Source organism: Colias eurytheme, chromosome 30 (genome assembly GCF_061535395.1).
Source record: "Colias eurytheme isolate Ceu_HAF_F1 chromosome 30, ilColEury1 Martin Lab GWU primary, whole genome shotgun sequence".
Classification (NCBI taxonomy): Eukaryota; Metazoa; Arthropoda; class Insecta; order Lepidoptera; family Pieridae; genus Colias; species Colias eurytheme.
The window spans coordinates 2769507-2781036 of record NC_143009.1 but is presented as its reverse complement, the minus strand read 5'-3'; the positions used below and the strand labels follow the sequence as shown (position 1 = coordinate 2781036).

Below are 11530 nucleotides of genomic sequence, written 5' to 3'. Positions count from 1 at the left end.
TATAATAAATATAAATCTCATGTAAATAATTTTGTATCTTCGCCGTTTGGAAAGTAGGTATATAATATTATGTATATTTTCACAATTAAGGACATTACAAATGTATAAGTAATACATATTTAATTTTACATACAAAGCTGTAAATACATTTTATTTTGGTTCGAGTTAATATTTTAAAAAATAATAAAAAAAGGCGTACGATAATTATTTTTTCTGTAGTGAAAGTAAACTTAGAAAAAATGCTATGCCTTCAAGCCACACACCTCCGCGCCCGTCCCCGTGGGGAGCGTGAGGTTTTTCGTTACGCAATTTCTGGATTCGGTCCCCGCGCTCAAAGCCCGCGATAGAAGCTATGCAATAGCATAAAAATTTTTTTTTGATAAATAGGTAGTATTGGATAAATGAACACGCTGTTTTTGTGTATTTCCAACGAAAAATAGAATTTATTCAAATACGCCTTTATATTTATAAAATTATAGCACACATTAAATTAGTCTACCTACATAACGAAAGATATTGACGCAGAACTATTGAAAAAAACATTTTACAATTAAACATAGATAAAATAAAAGAGAGCGTGTGTGTCAGAAGTGAAACTTCTTTGGAAAGATTCAAAGATACCAAAATCGTCGTCTTACTCCATGACGTGATTGCCATGACGCGAACTTGAAATTACTCTCAACAAAAAATCGATGATAACGATTTTCCAATAGTTTTTCATTAACAAAACCTTTTATCAGCAAAAATTTATTCTATACAAACCTAATTAACAAAAATACAAAAAAATAATTAAAAGATTAACGGTGCATTTGCATCAAACAAGCGAATGCTCATTCTAAGCCCACTATGTCAATGTTAAGTTTAAACAGTCGTAGAGCATTCTTTCGTTGTTCAGTGCGTTCGAAAAGATTCTATGCAATGTTCTAATACTGAACAACACTGAATACGAGTTTTCGTTTACACTAAAAGATCACGAAAGACTGCTCTTGCTCTAGCTCTATGTTCGTTTGATGTAAATGAATAAAAAATTTCTTACAGCAGTTCTAAATTATTTTTATTCATCCTTAAAACATAAATTTCACTATAAAATATAATATTTTGTACCACAAACTATTTGTACGGTAAATATTTCACAATTATTCATTCATTCACATAACATTACAATAAAACATTTATTTATTACAACTATAGGCCTTTATCACTAATATTTTTAGACATTGACATTAGTTTTTAATGCTCAGTTTAAATTAATATGTATAGTTATGTATGACGAAAATAATTATGAATTGTAAAAAAAAGTTAAAATAATAAAACTTCATAATTGTATTTATCTACCCACTAACAATATATTTTGAAGTAAGGTGTGTATATCTCAAAGCCTTTTTCTCTACAACATTATAGTCCGGGATACATCGCCCATTTTTGCAAGTGATTACTATCAAGCTAATTTTTCGTGAGTAGCTTTATTTTGATGAGATGCCCAATAATTTCATGTACAAAACTCTCGATTGTGGTAGCTTACAGAGGTAACAAGGATAAAAATTTTTTATTTGACGGTTCTCAAATATTTATTACGCAATTTGTAGGACAATATGTCTGTTGAATTATATAAGTATTAAATAAGTGAAAATAAAAAAATCAGCTTGTTAGTAATCATTTATGATGACTTCGTTATCGATACACATTGGAAAGGGGGACTCTTTGATCAAACCATAGATTTTGTAGGACAAATATTTTTTCGAATAATTTAGATAATTATCTTGAGATTGAACAAAAAAAAAACATTCAGTTAGTAATTAATATTTGAGAACCATCAAATCAAAATATTTTATCCTTGTTTCCTCTGGTAGCTACCACAATCGAGAGTTTCATACATGAAATTATTGGGCATCTCATCAAAATAAAGCTACTCACGAAAAATTAGCTTGATAGTAATCACTTGCAAAAATGGGCGATGTATCCCGGACTATTAACAAATAAACAATTAAAAAAAGCTTAATGGCTACACTCTTATTATATTATTCTGAGCATTAAAAAACTTTAAAAACATTGAATATACACGACATAAAACATCAATAGCATTAATAATAAATAGCGAGATCTATTAGACCTTATCTACTTACCATCTACAAAAAAAAACCGATTTAAAACGGTCAAAACTTAGTTGTAAACTTAAAAAGATCTATAATGCCAAATTTAAAATAAATGCACGATTTTTTTCAATAAATAAAACCAATTTACTACCGACTTAAAAAATAAAAAACAAAATGTGTGCCGATCACACGCGTCAGAACTGAAACTTTTCTGGCAAGATTCAAAGATGCCAAAATCGTCGCCTTACTCCATGACGTGACGGTACTGCCATGACGCGACATTAAAGTTTTACTCTCAGTTTCACTTCATAAGAGCAAAAAAATGGGTTATCTATAATTCTCTAAAATTTGAATTACTCCACTTGATAAAGACAGGAAGAGTTATTATTTATTATAATAATTTATCTACTCTATCTTTTCTACGAGTAGCATCAAAATTTGTGCGTCCCAATAATATAAAAATGCATTTTGTGCGCGTATCGGCATTTAACACATAGCTTCATATTCTTCTTTTTCATACATAACTTTAACATGTGTATTTATACACATAGAAAATAATGTTTTTTATACGACTTATTTTTTTTTATTAAAATAATCGCAATAACTCCTTTGACTTAGACAATTAAAGTATAAAATACACTACAAAGACCATGATTTCTATTATAAGCAAATTATAAAACAAATTGGTAGAAATTAAACCTTATTACTATAGTAAAAAGGTCGAATATCCGATAGCCTTTAAAAACCTTTGTCAAATCATACAAAAATGAACTTCAATACAAACGTAATAAAGTCGAACATCCAGTAACTGTAGATATTTTCATTTCACTTTTCATAACTTATAAATAACAAGAATTTGCTAAACAATAATGAACTTTACTATCATCAAAATAAGTAGGAAAATACATTAGCAATGTGCAAAACCAATGATTTTTTCCCTTAATTTTGTTAAACGATTTTGAACTTTCATACCCATGACATACGATTGAATTTGATCTTTTTTAATCCTTTACATTTGATAAACAAATTTGAACTTTAACGCCTTGACATAAGATCGAATTTTCAACAATTACAATATTTATGACTGTGTTGCCGTCGAAATTTGAATTTCGGCAGAAAATAATAAAGTCTATTCGATATTATTTTGTACGGAGGCTTGCGACGTTTCTCCGCTATCCAATTACAATTCTGTAATTGGTCTCTCTGAAAGAAATAACATTTTATTAAAATAACAATATTTAAAAAAAAAATCGAAAAGAGGATTTTATTTTTATAAATTTTACACGCGGGAAAAGGCGTATACGTAAAGGCCTAGGCTATTTTGTATGGAGTATAGATTATGTGTTATGTACCAACATAAGCCACAAAACTACCAAGTATGATCAAAATCCGTTCAGTAATTTTCTTATTGACAGAGCAACGAACATACATCCGCCCTCATAAACCTTCACGTCTATAACATTAGTAAAGCAAAAAAAACATCGAACAACAAACAATTTTTACAACAACACATAACTTTTCCAAATGTAATATTTAAAACAGAACCAGTTTAAGATAAAAAATATACCAATTGAGAACCTTCTCCTTTTTTTCTGAAGTCGGTTAAAATATAAAATTTGTTCATACAGAAATATTTTATTTTATGTACGAGACAAAAAATATTTTAAATACTCACTATCTTTGAATGCTATGGTTCCTGACCAGGGCAATATATCGTCGATGGGCGATGGCCACCTAAAAATTGTACAAAAAACAAATTTAAGTATACATATAGTATAAACAACCAGACTCACAATCGCCTATTAAAATGTTGTTTAAAATGTCCGAGCGGTGTTGTATAAAACATTCATTGAAATTGACACCTTATTTCGTGGTAGTAATGTTCAAAGTCTATTGTATCGCTCATTAGCCGCGTCCAGACCGACCGAGCGCGGCTCGCGAGTCCCGCTCGCGAGCCAATAATTCGGCCGGTGTGGACGGCGCTCGGGCTTCCTCGGGCGCACGTTGGCTCGGCCGAGCGCCGCTCAGCCCCGAGCCATGCGTTGTCGGTTTTTGGCGATGCTCAAAGGCGGCTCAGCCTGAGCTGCTCGCCCGGTGTGGACGGACGTAACGACGCTCGCGAGCCAGAATCAAAAATGGATAAAGAAGACAGTATTCGCTTAATACAACTTTACGGAAGCTTCAAAATGTTATGGGATTCGAAAGATCCAGATCATTTAAATAAAAACAAGCGAGTTCCTGTTCCTTTAACAGACTGTTACCGTATTGGTTTCGGTTTTGGTACAATTTTTTAATCCAGATTTTTTGTTTCTTTTTTCTTTTTTTTTATGATATATCCAGACAACACAAGCGCCGCAGCAGCTAATAAAACGTGGTTTTCCATCTTTATACGGAGATAAACTGAATGCTCAAACCGGCTCACCTTGGCTCGCGAGCGCGGCTCGGAACTTTTCACAAATAGCTCTGGAGCCACGGCTCGCGAGCCGCGCTCAGACTGCTCAGCCGGTCTGGACGCGGCTATTAGGCAGAGTTTCGCTTCGGACAAATATTAAGTGTGATTTTGAATCTAGTTGTTAAATGTGAAACAATGAAAAATCAAGAATTAAATAAAAGTGACATAACTGCCTTAAAATAGAGATGTCATTTTTAGGGTTCCGTACCCAAAGGGTACAACGGGACCCTATTTATTGTTTTATGCTTTCAAAAATGTATTGTTATAGTAAAATATGAGTTGTCAGTGTATGTGTGTGCACGTCAGCATGTTTACACGTCAGTACGTGAGTAGTGTCTTTCACAGGTGGCATCATCTAGGTCGGGGGCTTCCCATTTGTGTGAGTATACGTCAATGTGAATGTGTTTGTATATGTTAATTTGTATGTATTTTTAGTATGTATGTATTTTCTGTATGTACATCAATGTACGTCAATGTTTGAATGCATGTTGGTGTGTATGTATGTATGTATGTCTCTCACAAGCGGCATCATCCCGGTCGGGGTCGGGCGGCGGGCGGCGCGGCGGCGGGCCGCAGCCCGGCAGACACGTTTCCACCATCGCTTCTAGGCAATTTACGAATAGTTCACTGCTTTCCGCCGTGTATTGGTTCTGTGCCAAACACGATAATATAAATAAATAAATAAATATTTTTCAGGACAATTTTTGAATTATGATCTGATCCCATACTAAGTTTTCGCTTGTGTTATGGAAACCAGATGGCTGATAAACATACATGTATAATTTTAAATAAATTATTAAATAGATAATTAACACCCAGGCAAACAATTATGTTCATCACACAAATATTTGCCCCGGGTGGGAATCGAATCCACGACCTCTGGCTTGGAAGACAGAGTCACTACCAACCAAGCCAACCGGTCAGTCATATAAGCCTGTATGTTTGTATGTAACCGACACTATAATGAGCCCTCATCACAATGGGCAGCGTTGGCCCAACAAATGATGGTCGATGTTTGCCGCCATTACGGCGATTATGAATAAACATCTACAATGATGGCCGATCATAGACATTTAGGTTCTCTACACTCTACCCGGCCTACGCTACCCATAAGACAAGATTTTGATCTACCTTAAGCAGACTGATTTCAATTAAACTTTGTAACCTATCGAGGATCAGTGACAATACAATAATACTAAACGTGTTTTTTAAGCTGTTTTTAACTATATTATTCACTTGAAATTGATATTTTTGGTTTTAATATGGCATTGAAATGCCTTATAAATATAAATTTATAAAGAAAAGAAAAAATTCGATCACGAGGCGGTGTGTCCCTTAGACACATAAAACTGAAAGAATAGAATAAATTCGATCGCTCTGGCGGGTCACGAGTGGCTGAGTTGGTCAGGCATCCGCCCCGGAATGGCGCGAAATGATGCGGGTTCGAGTCCCGCCTCGTGATCGATTTTTTTCTATTCATTATAAATTTATATTTATATTATTCACTTTTTAACGAGTTGCAATAATCACCTCTAATGTAAAATGTTTTATAGTCAACAAAAAGAACCACGAGCTAATATTTTTTTAGTAAGTTATTATTACACAATAAGATTAACAACGGCCCGAAGATACTTCCCTGGGGGACACCGTAAGATACACGACTTCTTATAAATTGTAAAACATGACTATACATGATCACAAACTGTCCTTACGTCTATAAATTGCTTGTAAACCTTCAGGAGTAACTTAATAACACAAATAATATTTCACAGTATTCCGTAAACTTCAAGTATAGAAACAAAAATGATACGGTTAACGAAATCAAACGCTTGTAGTTATTGACTTGCAAATTTTACATTAAAAATATTCGAGCTTACTACAGTTTTTAGTTCTTTATAAAACTATGGTTTGCTAGTTACCATAATAACAAGAATATATACACAAAATATATAACAAAGTAGCTGTGTTCCGCGGTTTTACTCTGCTCCTATTGGTCTTAGCGAGATGATATATAGCCTATAGCATTCCTCGATGAATGAGCTATCTAACACCGAAAGAATTTTTCAAATCGGACCGATTGTTCCCGAGATTAGCGCATTCAAACAAACAAACTCTTCAGCTTTATAATATTAGTATAGATTACCTTAGTAAATGGTCCAGCGAACCGCCACAGTCCGCCGAAACCACAACTTTGCATGTAATGCAACTGTTGTTGACTCGCATCCTCTGACGCTATCATATTCTGAAATAAACGAATAAAAAACAACGGAAAAATAAGTTATTTGTTGATAAAATTATTAATATTATGACTTTATTTTTATCTTTGAGAAAAAAAACAATACAAAACCACACATATAAGCAAAGTTAAGTTAAAATTTAAGTTATTTAAGGGCTGATTTTTCAATCCTTGGTTGAAACTTATTCGTCGAATAATGTATAAAACTACCATTTTAAAAACGTATTCTAATTGCCCGTATTTGCCAGTTTACGTGACATTTTAATATTATCGTGTAATACTTTATTGGACGGATAAGTTTTATCCAAGCATTGAAAAATCGGCCCTAAATAAAAACACATTCACTCACATACAGTCAAGTACAAGTATTTTTTATGTACGTGACGGTATTGCCATGACACGACCTTGAAATTTTACTCTCAACGCGCCTAAAGAAGTCTCACTTCAAAAAAAATTATAGATAATATTGTGGCATGATCGAAAAAAGATTTATCTATTCATCATTAAAGTGAAGTCCCGTGTCCCCAAGTGGGGTAAGGGGGCAGATGCATTGTACATCTGTTTCACTGATCGATTTTCTTTAGGGACAAGTAGGTGATCAGCCTTCTGTGTCCTGCCAGACCGAGACATTATTTTTTTTCTTCATCATTAGAGGTTTTAGCTTAACTTATAAGCGAAGCGTTGAGGTGGGTACTACTGTCACTTCGCGCAAAACATCTGATTTTTCAAACTTAAAACGTCTTTATGTATCATACATTGCACTTGTAAGATAATACATACACACACATATTAAGAAAAAACACTATTTTTAACGTTCATGATATTTTTGATGTCATTTTTGTTATTTAAACTAGTTAGAAAACAGTTTAAAAAAGTTCTGTCTTGGACGTCCGTGTGTCTGTATGTGCGGATCCTTTTTCTTGTTAACACGATAGCGACCGAAATACTTTACTAATCGAGTCTTTTTTTTTCTCTTACGCTTGAGTATGCTCAGGAATAGAACCCTTTCATTTTTCAGGGTCTGATTCGATGTGGTTTAATTGTTATTAAATAAACAAAAATAATAATTAATAAATATTTATTTAAAAAAAATTATGAGGCGTGCACTTTTGGATTTTCCAAATTACCTTAATTTATCTTACCTGTATAATACATTGTACAGCACTTAATATAATTTGATCGCTGCAATGCATCAAGATGTGATTTATCTTCATGTCCAGGAGGCTGTGACTGTAAAAACAAAATAAAAATATTTTTATTTCACGTATGTATTTAGCCTAAAAAATATCATTTTAAATTTAATTTAACTTATTATTAAGATAAAACTTACATAACAGGGAACACTTTTGGAAACACAACCGACCCTTCAGCTAGGTATTGGTAGAGCACTCTAATTTCATCTTCATCTGAAATAATAAAATGTTGAAGTTATCTATATCTAAATTTATCTAAATTTATATCTAAACTAGCTTTCCGCCCGCGGCTTCGCCCGCGTTTTCAAAGAAAAACCCGTTCCCGTAGGATTTCCGGGATAAAACCTATGTCCTTTCTCGGGTATCAAAATATCTCTATACCAAATTTCATACAAATTGGTTCAGTAGTTAAGACGTGATTGAGTAACAGACAGGCAGACAGAGTTACTTTCGCATTTATAATATTAGTATGGATATTGCATTTTTGATATAAAAAAATCAAAAGTAATATATTAATGTACCTACATTAATAATTTTCACTTACCCGAAGTATATTTAACCAAAGTGGCTAAAACTGTGAGCACTAACGCTTGTGTCGTGAAATCAGAGAGTACAGCCGGGTCTAATAGACTGTTGCAATCTGTACCGTTCTTCTCTGACGATGATTGCTGTAAATAAAGATTTCATTTTAAACATTTTTGAATAAAATAATAAAGACGTGTGTCACTCGGGGACTGCCGCGGTAAAGCTATTGCATGCTATGCCTTCAAGAACCCGTCGGAGTGGGGAGCGTGAGGTTTTTTCGTTACGGAATTTCTCGATTCAGTCCCCGCGCTCAAGGCCCGCGATAGAAGCTGTGCAATAGCTTAAAAATGAAGAATTGAGAGGTGCTTAAAAGTATATTTTGTCCGATTATAAATGCTTAGTAATGTTATAAATGCAAAAATGTTTCTTTGGCGCACGCAACCGCATATTAAAATAATAATTACATAATTCCTTATTATTTGATAATTTTTAGTAGTGTGTATTGTATTCTGTGTTTGCAATGCTATCTTTATTTACAACTTTAGAGCAACTATGGAGTTTCTTGCCGGTTCTTCTCCATACTGCTACTGCTTTCCGAATCGGTGGTAAATGTTAAAAATATGTAATGACGTTTCAAAAGTGCTTCTTGAAGAAGTCTAATTGAATAAATAAATGTTTGAGTTTGAGTTATTTCTTCCTTCTATTTAGTTTGTAGCATCGCTCGCGTATTTGTTTTTTTTTTTATTGGTATTAAGGAAGCTCTTGACCACAATCTCGCCTGATGTTAAGCTGAGATGTGGTCTAAGATGGAACGCGCTTCCCTAGAAGGTACCTGTTCACTCTACGCTTGAAGACCCCCATATTGTAACTTGAAGGAAAATCTCGTGAAAATGATCTTCTTGACCCGTGAAATTTTCCACCACAGCACAGAATACATAATAGTAGCTAAACGCTACAGAACGGACACTCCGCCTCCCGCCAAAATTAAACATTTACCTCACCCCGCACGATCAGGCTATAAATGGCCCGCATTTTTCTGCAAGGACGATACGTAACGAAGATTGACAACATTAATCAAATTGACTTAAAGTAATTTTATTATTTTGGATTTGTGATTATCGTTTTTCGTAGAAAATGGTTAGATACTGTGCTGTTTACGGATGTATTTCATCAGAAAAACGCGAATTTTTTTTACGCTAGTCAAAAATGTGCCAACCATAAAGCGTTAACACACACATTTGCAGTCTCTACCGTGTGACTGTCAAAACGATAATTTTGTATGGAGTGTCCGGGGTGTGACCACAGTATAAAATATAATACGGCTATAAATCATCATCTGAATAAAATAATTGCGCCGTTGTGTCGTGATAAACAAAAATACAAACGCTAAGGAAACAGACAGACTGACGGACAGAGTAACTTTCGAATTATAATATTAATAAAAATAATGAGTAAGTAAGGATTTCACAAACCTTATCATCAGCTGGAAAGCTATCACCAGATTTAGTAGAGGCTGGTCGTTCAGTCTCATCGATACTGCCTTGAGAATCACGGCCATCTTCATCCACCTGTTTTATAGAAGAAACTTCATCATTAGCGGTCTAAAAATTTCAATGAAATTTGACGAAATAATGAATAGATTTGATGATTCCTTTCCATGAAAAGGTATACATGAATATTTTTCTAGATTTATAAATAAACAGTAACTCAATAAACAAAACTCTGCCTTTGTGTATAAGGCAGAGTTTTCTAATGAGCGATACAATAGACTTTGAACATTACTGCCATGAAATAAGGTGTTAATTTCAATTAATGCTTTATACAACTCATTTTTGTCGACATTTAATAGGATTGTGAGTCTAGTTGTTAATAAGATTTTAAACAAAAATCGAAAATCCAAGTTTGAGTATATCCCTACCATACACACACTCAATACTCACATCAGTGGTGTCGTCTGTATGTTCTCTGGCCGCGTCACCCGTAGAGCCATGTTGAACGCTGTGCGCTCTGCCTTCACTGTCCTATATTGTGAAAATGGCTTTTAATGTGGGTAAATAATTTGTTTTTGGTCAGTGTTTGAGTGTTTATTTATTGGTGTTTAAGTTAGGGATAATAAATAGTAGTGTATTTTGTTTACTTATACGTGTTTTATTATTTTTGTTATAATAAGTTCTCGTATTTTGTAATAACCATAAAGATGTATAGGAAATGTAATACTATACTTATATGTACAAAATAATACATAATAGATACAAATCCAAGTCGAGTAAATTAAAATCGTAAAAAGATCTTTGTTTACTAAATATTCAGACGGTCTCTTCCTTTTGTTTTGGAAAGTGTAATAGCACTATGTTCTAAAGATTATTTTTTATTAGAAAAAATATATATGTATGTGGATTCGATATAAGTTTTTTTGGTGTTTCATTTTACTTTCTACATAGGCTATATCAAATTTGTTACTTACAATGATTAGACGATGAATTCCGACCTTTAAAAATGTTCTTTTATATTCTATAAATAAGAAAAATGTAAAGGGCAAAGGTATTTTATAAGCTTAGGTTTTTTTATAAGGGTAAAAAGCGTTTATTTAGGTCATAATATTAATAATAAAAGGTTTGAAGCGGGTCATTGCATTATTGTGATTTTTATTTTTTGAGGGTATAAGCTAGTGTTTAAACATTAGGTGTTAGGGTGGGACCTAAGTGCTAAATTGGAAATCCTAATATACTACAATTCTAAATTAGGGTATTTTTTCGTCGCCATTTAATAATAGAGGACTGAATAGTGATTTAAAATTATAATTTATACAGTTTATACAGTCAAAATTAATTTCAAATAAAACAATTTACCATATCGGTATTTTAATTCGGTTAAAATTCCACATATTTTTGTATATTTCACTTTCACATTTTTTCAATATGTATTTTTTTACTTTTTATGCGATCAAAATCCAAATTCATCCTTAATAATATTCGAAATTTAACCAATACTATTTCCACATATTTCTGATTAATAAATACCAATTTTGTCA

At 33.0% G+C, this 11530-nt stretch overlaps 1 protein-coding gene across 1 annotated transcript in view; it reads right to left on the bottom strand.

Moving 5' to 3' along the window:
* Positions 1-2763: 2763 nt before the first annotated feature.
* Nf1 (neurofibromin 1) overlaps positions 2764-11530 on the bottom strand; it is a 69181-nt gene continuing 60414 nt past the window's right edge. The window contains exons 59-67 of the mRNA XM_090118437.1: positions 10440-10520; positions 9972-10067; positions 8519-8642; positions 8112-8187; positions 7924-8011; positions 6689-6787; positions 5066-5195; positions 3769-3827; positions 2764-3296 (exon numbers count right to left, since the gene is read on the bottom strand). Coding sequence (XP_089974563.1) covers positions 3781-3827; positions 5066-5195; positions 6689-6787; positions 7924-8011; positions 8112-8187; positions 8519-8642; positions 9972-10067; positions 10440-10520 — 741 coding nt within the window. The 3' untranslated portion in view covers positions 2764-3296; positions 3769-3780. The remainder of the gene's footprint in view (positions 3297-3768; positions 3828-5065; positions 5196-6688; positions 6788-7923; positions 8012-8111; positions 8188-8518; positions 8643-9971; positions 10068-10439; positions 10521-11530) is intronic.